General features: G+C 52.8%; 1 protein-coding gene across 1 annotated transcript in view; it reads left to right on the top strand.

The window, feature by feature from the left end:
- Sorcs2 (sortilin related VPS10 domain containing receptor 2) overlaps nt 1–20650 on the top strand; it is a 387326-nt gene that overhangs the window by 141743 nt on the left and 224933 nt on the right. The window contains exon 2 of the mRNA XM_059275763.1: nt 16712–16779. Within this exon, the coding sequence (XP_059131746.1) occupies nt 16712–16779 (68 nt within the window). The remainder of the gene's footprint in view (nt 1–16711; nt 16780–20650) is intronic.

Raw genomic sequence — 20650 nt, 5'->3', positions numbered from 1 at the left:
TCTCGAAGGTTGATGGTTCCACTTTATCCTTGGCCCTGGGGTCCACTCTGAGTTCCCAGTTGTCTGGGATGTGGGGTGGGGACTGGGAGTCTTGTTCCGAGTGGAACATTTGGTCATTTGTTTAGACACTGTACCAGTCAGCCTCCCAGGATGAGACAAGGCATGGCAGAGGGGCAGTGTGGGCTCAGCCAGGCTTTTCCAGTGTGTGTTTGGGGGGCGGCTGGGGGAGATCTGGGTAGCACTACCCCCTTCCTGGATGAGGCCAGCCAGCATGGCTATCTGTTCTTCCCTTGATCCAGGCTGCCACTGAGGCCCTGGCCTCTCAGATGGGCAGGAGTGATGCCTCAGTTACATCTGGCCAAACCACCTTTGTGAACCCCATGGTTAGACCTTCCCTCCTTGTCCTGAGGCCATGCCTTCAAGAGCTGGGCATTTCTCTGGAGCAGCTTTTGACCCTGTCACACCTCTGACATGGGCTCAGGTTCCTGAAGGTTCACTCAGCCACACAATTACCCTACTTCTGCCCGCACTGGTCAGTTTAGACAGACAGTGGGACTTCCTGCAGGCCCAAGCTGACTTCAGGGCTGGACAGACTCTGTGGGAGAGGAGCCTGTCTTCTCAGGGGGACTTAGTCACAGGTAAGTCTTCATCTGGTGCCTCACAGAGAAATGTGCAGCCAGCTCCGAGTGTCCCCAGCGACAGGGACAGAATGTGAGGGAGAGTAAATCAGCACATACGACGTAAGCACACAAGCCAGGTGACTGTAAGAACTTGAAGCCAGGTCAGGAAGCAGCGCTTGGCTCGAAGTCGGAGCACACCTCCGTGCAGCTGTCACAGACACGACCTCTCCTGCTGCTCCGTGTTTGCCCAGGTTGCAAATAGCTTGCTTGCTGGAGAAAAGCAGGAACAGGCAGAAGGGTGAAGAACTGACTCATGACAGCCAGGAGCCATTGCTCATCACGCAGATGCAGACGCCGTTCTTGCCTGTGTGCTTTTTGCACGCACGTCTGTGGGCACACACACACTTCTTTGGGCTACTGCGGATGTGTGCATGCACATGTGTCTGTGGGTCCCTGGGGAGGTGTGCACACACACACACACACACACACACACACACACATCTCTGTGGGGAGTTTTTATGGGGATGTGTACATATGTCTGTATTGGTTCCTATGGAGCTGTGCAAGTACACATATTTTTAAAGTTACCATAAAGAGATCATGTGCCGCATTCCAGTTCCATAAGTACTTACAGCTGTCGGTTGGACCCTGGCTCTGCGCTACGGCTGGGAACGAACATGGTTTGTGTCTGCAAAGATCAGGAAATAGACACGTAAACAGACATTTTAGAGTCCGTGTGGAAAAAGGGAGGACGTGCCATGTATACCTCCCAACACACTGTGTGGTAGTTAAGTGTTTCTGCTACAGTTTCTGGAATGGCCCTCGCTCGGGCTAGTCCCTGGCTTGTTATTATAAATGCAGTGTTATTATAAAGTGCAGTGAGCATGGACTCCAGCCCGGGATGCTGACAAGCAGATGTGTCGGCACAGCCCCAGAGCTGTGATGTGATGGTGGTGACAGCTTAGATCTCTGCCAGGGGTTCTGAGGCTGAGGAAGGGGTGCATCAGAAAGCCACATGGCCCTGTGCACTACAGGGTCTCAGGAGATGCCCATCACTGGTTCCCCAATGCATGCCACAGCCACATCTTGATGCACGTGAAAATAATTTTGCCAAATTTGCACCATCATTAACTTTCAATCATGGTCAATTTTAGACGAGGCTCTTAATTCAAGTTTTTTGTCTTTGTCACAGTGATGGAGAGGGCTCTGTTTTTAGCCGCAGGGGATGGTGATGGGGCCCTCCCTCACCCCCATGGAGGAAGGCTCTCTGCCGCAGCTGAGATAGAGCTCATCATCCCGGAAGCTTGCCAGGGATAGGATGTGATGTGTCTGCTGTAGTAACAGTTTCCTCCATCCAGGGAGCCTTCGGGTTGATGTTCTTAAGATGCAGTTCAGCCACACACTCGGCCCCTGCAGAACCATCTGCAGACCTTCCTTTGGAGAAGGAGGCACTGGGTATGCCCTGGGGAGAGCTTGTAAAGTGGATTTCAGAAAGGAAAATGTTTCACGTCCAGAAACTTCCATCCTCCCCACGGGAGCTGTCACATGCCCGCTGTTCACTAAGAACCTAAGAGCGTGTTTTCTCCTGGCTTTGGTGATAACCAGATTGAGATGAATGGCTTGCAGAAGCCAGGGTCACTGGTGTTCATCACAGATGTACTTTCATGAAATACACAAATAATGAAAGAAGTGGCTCTCTATGGCCACACAAAGGAGACAGATGTGGCCACTGAGAGTCACCCATTGGACCCTTGACTTCAGCTCCCTGGCGGATACCCATAGGTCCTCTGGGGAATTGAATGCACCTTCCTGGGTGTGCCCGCTTCCCTGCTTCAGGTACAGGCTTCTCATGAAGTCTCTCAGCGCATCCCCACCAATCTTGGCCACTCTCTGGAGCTACCCTCATCTCATTCTGGTTGCCTGGGCAGATGGGAGCCAGATCCAGTCTGTCTTGCCCATCCTATGACTGTTAGAGGGGAGCTCAGCCCCTACCCCCGGGCAGCCCACCATTGCTGGGGAACAGCCCCAACTCCAAATGAACCTGCTTGAGACAGTCACCAGGAAAGGCCTTGTGTCAGGGTCCCTCTTTTTCTGGACTTCGTGCCCCTTTGTTTGTGTCTGTCATGTGTGTGGTGCATATGTCTCATCTGAACCCCAAATGTATGGTTGTCATGAGGTCCTGCTGGCTCCCGATCCTGTGCTGGGAACAGTGGCTGAGAAGTCAGGCTTGCTGGGAGTGGAATCTCCTGCACTACTGCTTTGGGGCTCAGTGGTTCAGTGGTAGAGCAGATGACTACCATAAGCAAGCCCCTGGGTCCCATCCCCAATAATGCAAAAGCAAATGTAAGGTTATTGAGACATGTCTGTCGTTTACTTTCTGGCTTATTGGTTTATGGCACGTTCATCAAGAGCTGGAGCAGCCTAGAGGGAGGTCAAGGGTATTGTAGGGTTTGTACAGTGTGGACAAAGATGCAGATGCAGCCTGTGTGGTCCAGGTTAGAAATGTACAGGTCCAGCTAAACTGTCATCTGAGACACGCAAACCTAAAGGCTGCTTGGCAACATGCTGGGATGCAGAGTGGAGGTGTCTCCGTCCACAGGAGAACCGGAGAGCCGTAAGTGGTGCTGGCTACCCTCTCAACCCTCCTTCCACCATGGGCGGGAGGATGTCCTGGCTGATTACTTCATACACACGTTGCTCAAGGCTCTGGGTGATTGGCCCTGTACCCACAGCCACGTAGCCAGGGGAAGCAGAACCTTCTAAGCCTCTGGATTCCTTTTCTAAGCAGAGGCAAGGGACTCACTAGAAATATGTTGGATTTACACCAAACCCCTCTCAAGTGCTACATTCCTCTAGGCCACGCTATGCTTAGAAAACATGCTGCAGACAGCTGCAGAGACCTGCTCTAGAAATCACCAAATGTTGTTTGCAAAAAGCGCCTTAAAATATCAAGTCTCGGGCCTTCAGAGCACAAATGTAACGAGTCTTCTTCCGCTGTCCTATAATGCTGGCTCCGTCTGTCTAATTGGCTGCCCGGAGCCCCAACTGGGGACACTGGAAGATTCCTAGGCCTCCAAGGTTCTCAGCTATGGCGACTTGCGTAAATGACATGAAGGTTGGCAGAACCCAGGGCCTCCTCCCTGACCATCCTCAAAGCGGCGGTGACCTTGCAGAGATGGCCAAGGTCACAGCTGTGCAAGCACCACAGACATCTGTCCTCACAGAGCCTAAGGGCTCAAGGTGAGCCTCCACTCAGGGCCTGGCTTCTCGGAGAGCAGCTGCCTGAGCCTTTGGCCCCGGCGATGTCTAGGTTAAATGTCAGCATTCCCTGGTGTATTATAAAACAGCCTGAGGGAGGGAGAGTTTCTCTGGGCTCCCAGTCTTAGGGTACAGTCCATTGTGTCTGGGAAGGCATGGTGACAGGACCTTGATGTAGCTGGTCACGTAGTGTCCACAGTCAGGAAGCAGAGGGAGAGATGGATGCTGGTGCCCAGCTCGCTTTCTCCCAGGACCCCATCCCACGGGATGCTACCTGCCCATATTGATTGAATCTTCCCTCCTCCTCACTTCTACCTCTTTGGGATCATCTTCACAGACACGCCCCGAGCCTTGTCTCCTAGATGATTCTAGACACCATCAAGTTGATAGTATTAAGTACCACACCCCGTGACTGGGTTTTGGGGTGTCAGGCTTTCTGCAGATGCTTAAGCTACGAATCTTAGGTCCCCCTGATCTCTCATTGGCGGGTTGACTAGTCACGCCCCCTTTCCTTTCTTGGGATGATGTGAAATTTTCTTATTTAAGGGAAAAGAAGTAGCTTAGCGAAGAAGAAAACAGGACAGTCAGCTTTTTGCGACTGTAATACACCAAGAGTGCCAGCGTCTACCAGGAAAGCTTGGTCTTGGCTCCTGGTTTTGGCAGTTATATAGCCCATGGTCAGTTGGCTCTGTTGCTTTGGCCCACGGTGGCATCTTGGTGGGAGGGAGCACAAATGGGAAGAAAAGGGCTCACCTCATGGGAAGTATCAAAAGACAAAGCAAGGGACTAAGATCCCACAATTCCCTTCAGGAGTGTGTTCCAGTATTGTGAGGACCTCTGACCAGACCCCACTTCCTAAGGGCTCCTCTTCCCTATCCAGAGGCCTACCCTGGGGGCAAAGTCTTTAATATGTTCGACTTGGGGTGGTGTTCAAGGCCCAGACTACAGTTCAAGTCCCACAAAGGTACCCTTCGTGGGCAGTTCTGCTGCAGATATTTGTTTCAGGATAGCCCTGAACGTCAGACTGAGCTGTCTTATCACCCAGATGTGATTGATCCTGCTCGTGTGTGGACAGGACGGCCACTCGGACATGCTGGTCAGCTGTGTGGGCATCCCTATGCAGTGGCAGCTAGTTAGACACTGGCACGCAGTAGGAGGAGGAGGCCTAAGAGAAGCATGCTGTGCCCGAGGCTGCAGGCATCAGAGGCCAGCCTTTCCCAGGAAGTGATGCCAGGTCCTTTCCATAAGTACAGCTGAACTATTCCCTCCTGTAGGAACCCCATATCCACATGTCCCCATACTCCCCTCCTCCCCGCTGCAGGGGACATAAGTTCAGCTGCTCCCACCATCCACCAAGGCAGTTTTTAAACCTCTGTGAAGGCTTTTCCCAGGGAGCAGGCACCTCTAGCCTCCTCCCCCAGACAGCCCCGGAAGAGGCACAGTCACTGCCCTGGGCATCCCTTCCCACGCCACTGCATAGACTCTGTCTTACAGCTACATGCACCTAGGTACCTGGGCTCCAGAGGGGAGACTGCAACTAAGAACCATCAGAGAAGTCAGTCACACAACAGCCCCCAAATGGGACAGAAGCCCTTCCTTCCCCAGCCCTTGCAGACCCAGCCTGGACTGGGCAACGAGGTGTCTGCCTCAGCTGGTACCCAAGCCTCATCTTCCTGAGCATGCCAGAGGCCATTGCTCCCTGCTGACCCTGCTTACCACTTCCTCCTCCAGCAAGGATAGCCTGCCGCTGCCCAGTGCCAGGCCCCTCAGCTCTGACATGATAGCTTGTTTCCAATAGAGACTACCAGAGACAGCGCACATATGGCTGTCTGGTGGGATCTGGGGGGAAGGGGAGGGTCTGAGAGCTAGTTAAGGAATTTCTGGTTTCAAAGTAGGCTCAGCAACTCTCATCCACCTGCGGGAGATACCCCAGGCACTTCTAGTATTGAAGCGTCTGAGCAGGAACGGCACCAAGGCCTGTCCAATTACCTCTCATTGCCAGAAATAGATCTGAGAAACGCCAGCTCTTTCAGGTAGGAGCCCATGAGCGTCGTGTTGAACAGCAGAGGCAAAAAAAATAAAGAAGAGAGAACCATGTAATTTCATTAATAACTTTTGCTTACAGTGACTATTAAGAAAGAGTGATCGGTGAATTAAAACTCAATCAGGTTCTGAAAAATGGAGAGTAAATAATATTCGCAAGGGATGGCTGCAATGGGAAAGCCTGCAGAGACCCGCCCATTAAAACACACATTATCCCTTAAACAGAGTCAATGTAGAAATGCAATTCTCTACAGATCAGTAACGCTCATACATTTATTTTCTGCTGGCTGATTTTGATTTATGGGGTCCTTTCCCAGCTCATTCTCAGCTCCTCTTTAAAGTGCTGGTTTTGTGCCCGTGAAAGGCGGGTGACTGATGAAGGGTTAGGCTCTGAGTCATCTGAGCTCCATGGCCACTGCGGGACTCCAGCTTCTTCCTAAGGGCCTGCGGAAGGAGCAAGCAGGGTCTGTCCCTTCCCCTTTCATCTGGGGCCAGTTCTTGTGAGTAGCAGTTAAAGACAGTGGAAAGGGGACCCAGATTTGGAGTTATCAGTTGCCAGTGGGGAGAGTTTCTGGGTGTACCACCTTTGCTAGCTGAGCCTCAGTGTTCCCATCTGTGGGAGGCAGGGGTCTGTTGATTTGTTGGGCTGTCTTGACAAAGTGTCCAGATGTGGCATAGCAGCAGGAATGTGTCTTGGGTCTCACCTCACTCCTTGGGGGCTGGAAGTTGGAGAACGCAATAATTCCATCAATTTCAGCCTTTGTTGGCTATACACATCACTCTCTCTGCTTGTCTTAGGATGTAGCCACTGTTTTGTCTTGGGCGAGGGTGCCTGTCTGGGAATTTCAGGCCATTTCACCTTGAGATCTTAAGTGACATACGCAAAGACTCAAGACCATAGTCAAGTTCCGGGACTATGAACCATTTGGGTTACCACTCAGTCTATCCCATCTAAGAACTGCAGGACTCCAGATATTACACTGCAGGACTCCAGATATTACACTGCTTTGGCCTGGCCAAACTAGGGAGCGGGTCCCCAAAGTCATCAAAGATAGGGGCCCTGAAGTGAGCCCTGGGGTATAGAGAGGTGCTGGGGATGTGGGACAGAGGGAACAAGCCTAAAGTTTGCTAGAAAAGAATCTCAGGCTTAGCAGGGTGGCCATGTTCAGGTGAGCCATACATCTGTCCATCCTCATGTTTGAATGACTGAGCTTAGGGCCTGTGGCCTTGTGTGTTTAATTGTTCAGTCTCCAAACCTTTAAAGTACTTGTGGCAAATACAGAGATGGGAGCCCCTGTCCCCGAAAGCCTAGCAAGGGGCTTTGGTACCCTGAGGAGCTGACCAGGGTAACCCTTACCTGTGTGGAAGGTGGCCCTTCTTTCATGCTGGCCTGCTTCTCTGATCCATGTTGGCAATAGCTTTGCAACTCAATTGTGCTGAGTTTCCGCTAGGTGGAGGAGTCATAGGAACTGTGAATACAGATCCCCACCCTCTCAAACCAGAGCTAGCATCCATCTCTGCAGAGATGATGGAGGCCTCATTTGGTCCTCTTCTGGAATGGTTCGAGTACAGGTGACAGTGTGGTGCTGATGCATAGGCTGGATTCCCTGCAAAGGCCACACAGGAATGGGGCCTCCATTGCTGCCTGCCCATACAGGCTGCTGTCTAGGGCTTCGTGGCTCAGTGTGGGAGGAGTTGATTCTGCAGAGACTACACTTCAGGATGTGAATCCAGTCACAGCAGGGACTCAGATGGCTGCCACCTGGTCCGTCCTTGCTTTCTCATCTGGCGAAGGGCACTCTTTCCCCCCAAAAGAGGCTGCGTGGTGGTGAGATGTCAGGCTAGAAGCCCATATCGCCACCTCTGGGCGGTGTGACTTTGGTCAAATAAACCTCCCTCATTAGGCCCCAGCTTCCCACAGATGGGGCAACATGTCTCCCAGGGTGTAGAGCTATAGAGATTTAAGAGACGTGACATCCATGCAGGGGACTCAGTAGGACCTCAATAAGGAGGTGGCGTGAGAATTGCCTAGCTTTGTGGCAAGAAGATGCATCCTTAATGTCCATGTTCTGTCCAGCTAGTGAGCAGAGGTAGAAACCAGTATCCCAGCCACACCACCTCCCCGGAGGCCCAGCTGGCTGTGCAGAGGGTGCGGGGGGCCTCTTCAACATCTCTCCTTAAACTCCCCTAGATGACAAGTGTCTACAAGGTGAGTTATGACAAATACCAAGGCATATCCCTGGTCTAGTTGTGCGTCTGGTGCCCCCTGAGGCCTTGCCTTGGTTATGAAAGCTCTTGTTCGGCACCAGCTCCTGGCTTCTCTCAGTGAGGAAGGGCGGTGGGCACTTGCAGCCTGGGTCACATGGGTCATTCCTGTTCCTGCTTCCCCTTCCTCCTCTCATCTCCTGTCCCATCAGCCAGGGGAGACTGCTGTCAGCCAGGGGAGACTGCGCTCCGGATTCCTGGAGACATAGGTGATGGGCTTGGTCCTCGAGAAGGAAGGATGGGGTCCAGATGGAGGGTGTTTCCTGGCACACAGGGGGCCAGGAGGTGTTTGAGGACCGGCCTTTCCTGCGTTTAAAGCATTTTTATTTTTCCATCTGACTGGTGTATCTTTTAAGTCCTCTCTTATACAGTTACTTTGAAATAGTAAGAAAACAGTAACAAGTTGCGGACAACATTCTAGCAGAGAGGCGGGGCTCTCTTCCGCTTCTCCCAGAGCTGGCACTCGATGTGGCCCAGGGCAGAGGTAATCAGGACCCTGACCCTTCACAGAGAGCCGCCTCTGGGCCTTGGTGACTAGGGCCTGCCTCTGCGTGGCCACAGCTTTGTCTCTTTCCTTAGCATTCCTCCAAGAGGCAGAGGGGCGGGAGCCTGGAGGGCTCTGGCAAACTCTTCCCACTTCCTTCCTCCTCCTTCCCTTTTCCTCCACTTCCTCCCCTCTCCCCTTCCCCAGTCTCTTCTCTCCTCCTTCTTTCCCCTCCTCCTCCCTCTCCTAACCAGAATCCTAACCCTAACCCTACTAGCCCTAATCCAAGCTCTGGTCCTAAGTAGTCTAACAAGGTTTGAAAGTTCATTCCTAACCTTATCCTAACTCTAGCTTTAACTTTTGCCTCTGCTTAGCCTGAAATCAAACCCAGCCTTGGCCTTAGTTCTGCCACCAACTCCTAGACCTAACCCTAAGCCTGACCTTAAACTCTGCCTCCTCAGTGACATACCCACTCTGCACAGGCTACACCCTGAACTCACTGGGTCTTCACTGAATCCTGGGTGGCAGAGTGCTTTCTCCCAGCCCAGGGCTAGAAGTGGGCTCCTTCCAGCCTTCAGCTGGAGCTGCCCAGGACATCTGAGTTTCAGGTGGAGGGACATCTGCGGACTAGCTCCAGATGTGGAGTTACCAGGTCAGAAGACAAATGGGTTTCAGATTTCTTTAGCTGCTCTGATTATCCCCTGTATAAAGGCAGGGCTGCTAATGTCCTCACTACAGCGTGTAGAAGGGACCTTGAAAGAGTCTTGTTGGTGAACAAGCCTGTCTTTCCCACCCTGCCTGTGGCTCTTCTAAGGTTTTCCTCTGCATCTGGGCGGCAGCTGAGATGATTCCAAGAGAGGACCCTTGGGTAGCTGTAAGAATAGCCTCTGTGGCTGAGTATGGTATTCCTGGTGAGGGCTCTTGGATCTGGCCAACTCCTGCCCCACCTGGGTGGCTGGGAACACTGAGGCTCAAGCAGGCTAAGTGTGTGGCCTGCACCAGAGATGGCCATCTTTGACTCAGGATGAGCCCCTGACCATGGCCCCATAGATGCCTGAGTCACTGGCACACGGCTCCCTCCAAGATCTCCAACCCTTGGGCCTCCAGAGTGATGGCCAGCCTGCTTCATGATGGGGGGGTCATTCTGGGGCTGGGGCTCTTGCTCCCTGTCCCCAGCTGTGGCTACCCACCTGGCAGGCTGGGGTCCTTTGCACAGTAGACACACTGTCATCTGCAGAGCATGGTTGTGGGTCTCTGTAAGCTTAACTAGGCCATGTCTAATTCCCTCTGGCCCAGAAGGGCCTCCTGAGAGAGAGCCTAGTAGTCCCAGAGCTTCTGGTTTGCTGGGAATTTGGGGCGAGTGTTCTTTCTGGTTAGTGATTTCAAAATGGTCTCCAGGCTACCCTTTCCCCAGGGACAGCACTTCACAAGGTGTCACATCTTTGCACAGCCATTCTCTGAAGGGCAGCGACCTTTTGATGAAGTCATGATGGAGCCGGGAACTCCGTTTTAGAGACTTGAGTTGAGGTCTTGTTTAGCCTGAGCAGCCAGGGGACAGAAGAAGTAAGCTTTAGCCCTGGGGAGCCTGGGGAACTGCTGAGGCCCAAGAGAGCCAGGCCTTTCTAGAACAGGATGGAAGGTGTGGAGACGGGTCAGCCCGGCAGAAGCACTTGCTCTCCCAGGGGTCAGGAGCTTGTGGCTTGCTGCAGGAAGCACCCTCTTAGGAGGACTCCACAGCCTCTCCAGAACACTGTGCGTGGAGACCCGTGAGTGTGGCCACTGCTGCTCTCTGCTGGGTGGCACACGTCGCATCATGGACACCCTGGCCAGCGCCCTTGCTTAGAATCTTTAAGGTAAATGCAGAGGCAGAGTTGTCCTGGCTGGGGCCTGGGAATGCAGCCCCCACAGATGTGGACTCTGGCTGCCTGTCCCGGTCAGGGTCCCTGTGCCTGCGGTGTCCGGGCATTTTGCTGGATGACTCCTTGAGGTTGTCCTGCCTTTGTTGTTAATGTCACCATCCTTTTCACTCGTCCCCTCACTCAAATCCCAGCCGCGTTCTTGCTGTGTGACCTCAGGGGCATGCTTTCGTCTCTGTTCCCCTCCTTTGTTTATCTGTGTAGTGAGAGTGGTTACCCCATCCACCCATGGTGCTGTGTGGGGTGCATGTCATGCATGGAGTGGAGGAGACAAGGATTTACTTAATGGTGTTGGAAAGGTTTTCCCACAGCCTGCTCTCCCCTACCCACACATCAGCATCTTCCCTCTCTGGCACCTCCTATGAGGGCCAGTGTGTCATAGTACAGGGAGATGGGAGTGCAGATCCACCTTGTGCTGAGCCTCTGCCCCCAAGTGTGTGGGTTCTGATTTGATGGCAGGATACCCCCCTATCCTAGAGCCCACCTCCACACCTTGGCAGGCTACAAGTAAGGCAGTGTGGGAATGCCTCATCGGGAGCTGGTCTTGTTCATCTGAGCTGGTTCTCAGTTGATTAATTTGCTCAGCAATTACTAATGTGCTGGCACCTGGCTAGGCTCTGGAGACAGTGTGGGCCAGAGGCAGATGTAGATCCTTCCCCTGGAGCACCCAGCCTGTGGGAAGGCTTCCTGAAGGAAGGAGCTTAAGAATGATGAGGAGAAGGTGACCCAGAGTGGAAGGGGGTGTTCCAGGTGTGGGAATCACACACACACACACACACACACGCACGCACGCACACACACACACACACACACACACACACACACACACACACACGGCCCAAGTGATAGTCACAGTAACGAGGTCTTGGTAGAGTTCCTGCCTGTCAGAGGCTGGCCTACCAGGGACCAAGCAGTGACCATGGGGATGGAGAGGACCAGGTCTCTGGGGAGACAGAGGAGCTCTGATCCCCATGTGGATGAATGGACCATGAGCACCGGGCCAGCTTCTGAATGTGAGTGTCAGAGGTGTGGCCTAACCAGGGTCTGCACAGACAAGTAGATCTGGGAAGCCTGGTGACTTGTCTTGGACTAGGGGGAATGAGACCCCGGGCTAGACCCCACCAAGGGCAGGCTGTCCTCCTGGGGCAGGAGGATTTGCTAATGCATGGGGCCTCTGTGGTAAATGGACCACTGACTCCAGCCTCTCACTTTTCTCATGATTTCTGGTGCTGGATTCACAAGGCCTTTTCCCTTCCTCTTCTCCCTCCCTTCCTGTGGGGAGTCACCCTTCCCCTCCTCTCTGCCTTCCTGGTGCCTCGTGGTGTCTGTTGATTGACAGTGAACTGGGCCTGAGAATTTGTTGGCTCCCTCCTGCCCCCCCCCCCCCCCCCCCGCCCTTTCCTTGTGATTATTCTTGGCTCCAGGAAGGCAAACGGCTTCTGAACCCTTCTCTGCTGCCTGTTCTGAAAGTGTGGACCTCAGTGTGAGGCAAGGGCTTCCCTGGCTTCTAGTCCTAACGCCACCGAGGAAGCGGCATGGGCTTTGATGAGCAGGCAGGTGAAGGCGAAGCTTAGAGCCATTCCTAAGGTCTGTGGGTTGCTCTGCAAAGTGCTGGTTTCTTGACTCACTGTGTTGGGATGAAACCTTGGGGTACAGCAGGGACAGGCTCAGTGTCACAGGACACTGAGACCCTCCCCTGAGTAGTGATGTTCCCACGTGCCCCCCTGCAGCATCCTGAGAATAGCTGGCCCAGCAAGCAGATGCTGGCGGAGTGTGAGGGAGGATTCGGCAGACTTGCTGACCCACGACAGTCACTCTGCAGACCCCAGATCCCCATTGTCAGGTTATTCGGGAATGAGTGCCACACTGAAGGTGGGGGACAGGCTCAAAAGGGCTTAGTAGCTGGCTTGGGTTTATCCCCCAACAATGTTGGCCAGGCCCTGTTTCTTCATGGGGCTCAGAGTGGTCTCAGATCCTCCATAACTGGATGTCATGGTTAGCTTTCAGGGTGACAGTGCCTCGGAGGACCACTAAAATCTTTATGTCCTGTACTGGGAAAGTGAGATCACCAGGACTGGGGACAGTGATCAACACTGAACCCAGAAAAGCCCTGGGCTTGGCAGGATATGTGTGCTATTTATGATGCTAGGTGGGTTTCTTAGATTGGTACGTCAGTCTCCTCAGCGTTAAAAGGGAACTGTTGTAATGGCCTCTGCTGTGATGTGTCAGTCAAGGTCAGATGAGCTCTGCATGGTCAGCAGAACAGGCACCCAGCACCCTTGAGATTAAGACCCAGAAGATCAGAAGTGACAGGAGATGCGGGGTGACAATAAAGGGTGACTAGTGACCACTGCTACCTCATGGAGCTACTCTTATTTCCTGCTTGGTGGTTCCTGCCATCTGGGCAGGGCTCCTGTGGGTCAGGGGTGTGGCCAGCCTCTGTCAAAAGCGCTTCAACATTCCTGCTTCCGGTCTGTGTGGATCAAACTGTCCGCAGCTGTGAGGACTCCACCCATGCTGTAGACGGCTCCTGGGAGGTTTCAGTTGTAGCCAGGACCCCTGAAGGGTGTGTCACAATTCTGAGATCCTTGAAACCACATCTGACAGAAGCTACTGAAACCACTTCTGGCCCGACAGGAAGGAGCCTGCTCTCTCTTGAGAAGACTCAGGGCTGAGCCTGCCCTGGTTTGGCCCATAGCATGTATGGTTTGGCAAAACGTTTGGACTCTCTGTTTTGTTTCCCCATCTGAGGGACAGGGATGCCAATTAGACCATCTTGGGGGCTCTGCATCTGAGGGGCTGAGCGAGCCCCGCAACATGGCTATACCCTTGTCAAGGAGTCGCCATGCCCGTGGCTATGGCTGTGGGTCCTCTCCACTGCGTTGTCACTGTCGATCAGGAGACTGGGGACATGGGGTAGGGTGGGTCTTAGGTGGTGACTTCCTTGCTGCCTGGCTTTCCCAGTCCCAGGTCATCTCAGTGGTCTCCTTGTTGCAGTCCCTAGCAAGATGGTCCCGGACCTCTGACTCAGAAGCCCAAACTTCCACTGGAAGTTACGGGGACGGTTGCACAGGGACTCAGTCCTCCCAAGCAAGGACCGAATGGCATGTCCTCTTCGTGGAAGTGGGGGTGACTTGTGAGTATGCAGTCAGGGTAAGAAGACCCCTGTCTGGCATAACTGTATTGATGTTTTGCTGCTTAGGCCCTAACAGCATGTTTGTTACATGGTGTGTATTGTACTATGTCCAATACTGTCGGTGCTCACACTTAAACACAGGACAGAGCTATGTATGAGCTTTGTGGTATGGGGCGGGGGCATGAGGAACTGAACCTAGTGTGGGGGTCTGGAAACCTTCTTAGAGGCAGTCTGGGATAGACAGGAGACTGGAGGCTAATGGAGTGACTAAGAGATGGAGCAGTAGCTTATTTATAGTTCTATTGCTAGGAAGAGACACCATGACCAAGGCAACCTATCAAAGGAAACATTTAATTGGGGGCTTGCTTACAGTTTCAGAGGATGAGTCCATACTCATCATGGCGAGCAGGCAGGCAGGCAAGCAGGCATGGTTTTGGAGCCATAGCTGAGAGCTTACATCCTGATCTTCAGTATGGATGCAGAGACAGGGAGTGTGCAATCACAAGTCTGGGCCTAGCATGGGCTTTTGAAACCTCAAAGCCAACCCCCAGTGACACACCTCCTCCAACAGTGCCACATCTGTTAATCCTTCCTAAATAGTTCACCAACTAGTGACCACAGATCCATTTTATATGAGCCTATGGAGGCCATCCACATTCAAATCACCACAGGTAATATACAAGGGCAGAGGGTGCCAGGCGAGGCACTGACTCACACGACAGAGCTGTATACAAAGGCCTGGTTGGCGTGGGTATGGCGTGAGGCATAGTCTTGAGTGGAGACTGTCCCCAGGAGGCGTGAGTGGAACCATCCACAGCAATAGAATCTGAGTATGAAGGCAGGAGTTCTGCGGAGACTGCCCACCTCTCAGCTTCTGAGCCACCAAGGACCTGGTCCCAGAATGGAGGGTGAGCCCCACCTGGTGGCCTGGGCCACGAACCAGGTTAGGGTGATGATTTCATCCCGGGCAAGTGGGTAAAACTGACTTTGAAGTCCCTTCCAGCTGTCACACTCCAGTTCCTCAGCAGCCCCCTGGGATAGCAGACTATATGAAATATAAATCAATAGGTTAAGACCACACTTGTCTCCTGCCCAGCAAAGCCCTGTCACTCTGCCTACCTCTTCTGTATTGGGAGGATCATCTCTGACTCGGGCAGGCCACGCGCTGACGGGAAGAAATCGCTTTGTTCGGAGAGAGGTAGAGGCAACCTTGCCTTCGTTGACAAGGCTCTTCTCTTTAATCATCCCTGCCTCTTGGCTACAAGCCGTCCCAGCTCACCGACACCCGCTCCTTCTGTCTCCCTGCTCTAATCATCAGGGAAAAAACAGATACTTGATCAGTCAGCAGCCTCTCGGGACCCATGCCTGCAAAGTCCTGCTCCTGATGAGGGAGGAGCAGAGGGGTGGACATGGCCAGTGTGGTAACCCCAAATTAAGGAGGCTAAGGACTTCTACCAGAACCAAGTGTGCCCAGGTCCACCTCCCAGGGTTCCCATGGCAACAGGGCTGTTAGGTATTGGTAATATGGACTGGCAGTGAATGAAATGGAATTTGATGTGCATGAGAATCCAGCCACTAACAGAGTAATTGCAGATCAATCTCTGTCTCCCCCTGGGCTGTCTGACCCTTCCTTCCTTCCTTCCTTCCTTCCTTCCTTCCTTCCTTCCTTCCTTCCTTCCTTCTTCCTTCCTTCCTTCCTTTCTCCCTCCCTTCCCTCCCTCCCTCCTTCCTTCTTTTCTTCCCTCCCTTTCTCTCTCCTTCCTCCTTTCCTTCTCTCCTCCCTCCCTCCCTCCCTCCCTCCCTCCCTCCCTCCCTCCCTTCCTCCTCCCTCCTCCCTCCCTCCTCCCTCCCTCCCTCCCTCCCTCCCTCCCTCCCTTCCTCCTCCCTCCCTCCTTCCCTCCTCCCTCCCTCCTCCCTCCCTCCCTCCCTCCCTCCCTCCCTCCCTCCCTCCCCTCCTCTATTTCTTTGTCTCATATGCATGGGTTTTGAAGACCATTCCAGCGCTTGGGAACACATTTATTTCCATTCTCTGAGCAGTGGCATTTCCTTCGCTGCTTCGTCATGGGCCTCCTGTGTATTGAGTAGTTTAACAAATAAAAGTGTCGGCTGGTGATTTATAGACCTCTCCGGCTGTCACCCTCACCTCCCAACCCCTGTCATCACTCGGCAGTCCAGGACAAGGAATGACAGCACAGCCTCAGAGGCTGGCTTCTCTCTGGGTCAGCCACATCGGGCAGCTATTTCCATGGGTTGCAGGGGATGCGCTGGTGCGTTGATGTACAGCCCTGTCTTCAGAAGCTTGCCAAATACGCTTGGTGCTTGTTTTGTTTACTTTCTTCATTGGTGGGACAAAATACCCGGTGGAAGAATCGTAATGGAGGGAGGGTTTGTTTTAGCTCACAGTTGGAGGGCACAGCCCGTCATGGTGGGGAAGGAGCATGAGGCAGCTGGTGGCATTGCGTCCACAGTCAGGAAGCAGAGAGAAATGAATGCTGATGCTCAGCTCACTCTCCCCTTTTTACTTTAATCCAGGGCTGAGCCCATGGCTTGGTACTACCCACCTCATGGTCTTCCCACCTCAACGAACCCAGTCTAGAAGGTCCACCATAGACATGCCTGGAGACTCGTCTCCTAGACGATTCTAGAACCTGTCCAGTTGACAGTGTTAATCACCACCGTGTGCAGACTGGGACCAGAGCCTTGCTGAATATTTGACCATAGTTTGGGATTGTGTGAGGCTGAGTTTAATGATTCCCACAGAGCTGCTCTGTGGCTCTCATGGGTTGGGATGTCTCTGGAGTCATTCTAAAGAGAAGAAGGAGGTTTCCCAAGCAGAAGCAAGGCCCATGGCTCAGTGTTATGGTACATGGCCATCAGGCAGTGGGGTTTGAGGGACCCCAAGTGCAGGGGTGTAAAGTGTCACCGTATTCCTCTCTCAGAACCTTGAAACCAGCTGATGTCATTTTCCTTTCTGTTGTTGACACCACAGGTCATCTTGATCCTGACCAAGTACTACCATGCAGACATGGGGAAGGTTCTGGAAAGTTCTCTGTGGCGGTAAGTCAGCCTGATGGGCTTTTCTCTTCCCATACCTGTGTGACATCATCTCCCAGCGTCCCGGCTGAGGCCGGAGTCCTACCCTGGCTCCAGCAGCTCCCGCCCACTAGTGGGCCCCACCAATTTTCCGTGGCTTAGAAAGACATAATGGAGATGTCGAAAGCGGATTAGGAGTTTCGTCAGCGGGACAAAGGGCCCTGGCAGATGGACAACTGTTTGGAAAGCTTCTTTCCTCGCTCTTTTCTGTCTGTTGTTTTCTCCTGGCTCTTTTTGCCTCCTCCCCGGAGGAGGAGGCTGGCAGCCTGAATCCAGGTCACTGCACAATCTCCCTGGCTCTGCTCCGGACTCTATAGGCAGCTCCCAAGCCCCCCAAAGCTCAGGCTGGCCTCATTGTTGGGGTAGTTTGCTTTCTTTCTGGCTCAGCCAAAGAACTGTAAATAAATAACCCACCCAGGCGGATATCTCTTTATATGTGAAACATGAATTGGGCCCAAGGACATCAGACCGTCTTTGATGTCTGAGAGGAGAGGAGGGAGGAGGCGGCTTGCAAAGACCATTTTGGCCATTATCATCCTCAGTTCTGCTCGGAGCATGAGGATCTCTCGGGCTTCGGGTGGAATCTTTCCTCCCACGGGAATTTTTACCACTAGAGTCATTCTTGGTGTGGGATCATTTTGCCTTCTCTGTGTGTTTTTCCAGTAGTGATTAGTTCATTTTAATTTGAGTTTGAAAAATGCCTGCCTGTTGGGACCATTTGTTTGTTTGAGATAGGGTCTCATTCTGTATCCCGGGCTAGCCTGGAAACTTATCATGCAATTTCCTGCCTCTGTCTGCAGAGTGCTAGGACCAGACCTACCTCCCTGCGCCTGGCTCATCAGAATGGCTTGCGGGAAGAGCCGCTTGCACGTGTCTGCCTTGCTTTAGCTTCGGCTTTGCTTGTATCAGACGGAGTTGGCATCCCACTTGTCCTACCTCTGCGGCATGTTAGGAATGTGCTCCAATGGTGCCGGAGTGGGTTTTTTGTGTGTGTGATGACAGTGTCACCTGGGACCAACTGCCCAGGTCACTGTGGCACTAAAGCCCTTGAGTTTTTGTTACTGCATCCGCAGCCTTTCTGGGCCAGCTCCCTCAGCCAGGAACTCACCTCCTTCCACACCAATCTGTTCCTGCAATGGGGCCACATTCCTGTGCGGAGGGTAAGCTCTCCTCGTGTGACCCTGATGCTCTCCATGTATCTTGCTGCTCTGGTGCTTGAGGAGGGGGAACACCACTGCCGAATAAATCAGGCATTAAATTCAGCTGGCGGGGCCAGTGAGGTGGCTCAGAGGGTAAAGGCGTTTGCCACCAAGCCTGACAACCTGAGCTCAATCCCTGGAGCCACACAGTGGAAGTAGAACTTCTCAAGTTGTCCTCTGACCTCCGCACGTGCACCATGGCACATGTGCCCATATGTGTCCACATAATAAAAAAGTGCACAGGTGAATAAACATAAAACTTGTAGCAGCATTAGCTTCTCTGAGGATTAGCACTGGAAGTTTGGCTTGGGGGTGTTACCAGGGGAGGGCAAGCGTGAGGAGGCACCTTCCTGCCAAGTGGAGTGCCTCCTTTTGCTGCCACATGGATGGAGGTCATCTTCCTTCTTCTTGTACATTAAACAAAAATCCCCAGACTTCGGACGCCAGCATTCGGGCTGCTCTGTTCCCCACCCCCTCGGATACTTTCCCTAGAGATTTCCAGAATGCTGGATTCCTCTTCTCTCAGCTTGGCTGAAGGAGCAGGAAGTGGAACTCTCTGGAACAGTGTCTGGTGTTTGGATAGCGAGCTGCTTTCCCGGGGCAGGCAGGCTTTTGCAAGGCACTTGCTAGGTGTAGGTCCTACTTACTTTGGGACCTCATGGGGTGTGGAGGACAGAGACGGCTACCTGGGGTCGGGACTCCCGAGTGACAGGCTCCAAGTTCTTCAGAAGAAGATGGGGAAGCCCAGAGGCCAGACCACCCCTTTAGAGCTGTGGGTCAGGCAAACTTCCCTCACATAGCCTCAGTGATTTATCCGTCTGAGGGGGTGAAATGGAGGACAGAGGTGGTGAGATGGGAAAAGGTGACTTACAAAACATCCTGAGGACGGTATGTTGTCTAAATTTGGATTTTCCCCAAAGCCAAGCAACGGATTTTAATTTTTCCCATCCCTTCCTCATCACAGTCTCTCCACCCAGACATTTTCTCAGCTTGATTAAAAATGCATTCAGAGGCACTAGTCATTTCCAGAAACTTCCCCCCCACCTCTTCCGCTGGTGCAGTGACTTTCTGTGTTTATATTATGCTTTGGTGTGTGTGTGTGTGTGTGTGTGTGTGTGTGTGTGTGTGTGTGTGTGTGCTGATGTGCTTGCCCAGACTTAACGGTCTGAGGAGACTTGAGCTGAAGTTTTGCATTCCTTTCTCTTTTGCTCAGAAACCAGGCTTCCATTTTGCACACTGTTCTGAGGCCTGCACAGCCGTGACTTTCTTGGTCGCTTATGGGCCTTTGAGCGGATTCTGTCTTTGAGCTCTGATCCAGGGAGGGTCCAGAGCTCACAGCTCCCACCCGGGGAGGGTCCAGAGGCCACAGCTCCCACCTGAAGAGGGTCCAGAGCTCACAGCTCCCACCTGAAGAGGGTCCAGAGCTCACAGCTCCCACCTGAAGAGGGTCCAGAGCTCACAGCTCCCACCTGAAGAGGGTCCAGAGCTCACGGCTCCCACCTGAAGAGGGTCCAGAGCTCACACCAGTCTGACAATTTATCTAAACTTTTCCAGTGTGTCAGCATCCCAGCATACACTTGATTCCTGGTGAGGAGCGGTTTCCATGATATTCTGACTACATGTTCCCTCTGGAGTGTTGTCTGCTCTTATCTTGCTCCCACATTGGGACAGGGCAAGCGGCACTGCGAGGCCGAGAGCATGCCTGTAGGTCCTTCCCTGGGTGCTGCCTACCTGCTGCCCGCATTTGAGGCCCGTGGAATAGACTGTTCGGGATCCAGTGTCTGGGGAACACATATTAAATGGGGTTATTAAAGACACACTTATTGAACGCACACCGAGCCTCCCAAGAATTCTCCTGTGTAATCACAATAAATACATTTTTAATGACAGGTCTGGTATTTACATTCTGGAAATGGCTCTGGGAAATTGAAGCTGAATGCATTTTTAATTGTTCTGTGTTTAATGGGCCTCACGTCAGCGGCATCTCCCCCACAGCTTCCTTGACCCATCAGCACCTTCTGTCTGCATCCTTCACTGGGCTTGGGTCCTTTGACCAGCACAGTGGGTTGGGAGAGATGATCCCACCTTAAGATGTGCTGGCTGGCACCGGGGAGTTGGAGTCACCTGCCCCCTCCTTCCCTGGGCTCACAGGGCCTGGCCGAGGCCTCCTCACTCAAGCCAGAGTTGGTATATTCTGTCCATCCTTAAAACCCTGGGCACCGTGGCTACTGTGCTACTGAACAAATGACCACACTGGGGCACTTAAAACAACAGCCATGAACTTCTGTAGTCCTGGGGGTCAAAGTTCAAACCATGGTGTCACAGGGCAGTGCTTTCTCTGTAGACTAGGAAGGGAGGCCTGCTATATCCCTGTCAGGCCCTGGTTGCTGAGTCACTGAGTCCTTACCTCTGTCTTCTGTGTGTGTTCATGTGTATATGGGTGCACATGTGTGCAGGTACATATTATGTGGGTGCACACTGTGAAGTGCATATGTATGTGTGTGCACATGTGTACAGGTGCATATGTATGTGGGTACACACGATGCAGGTGCATATGTATGTGGGTACACACTGCACAGGTGCATATGTGTGTGGGTACACACTTCACAGGTGCATATGTGTGTGGGTACACACTT

The sequence above is a fragment of the Peromyscus eremicus genome, chromosome 10 (genome assembly GCF_949786415.1).
Source record: "Peromyscus eremicus chromosome 10, PerEre_H2_v1, whole genome shotgun sequence".
Taxonomy (NCBI): Eukaryota; Metazoa; Chordata; class Mammalia; order Rodentia; family Cricetidae; genus Peromyscus; species Peromyscus eremicus.
The sequence above is the reverse complement of the archived record's forward strand: the minus strand, read 5'-3'. Positions and strand labels throughout refer to the sequence as shown.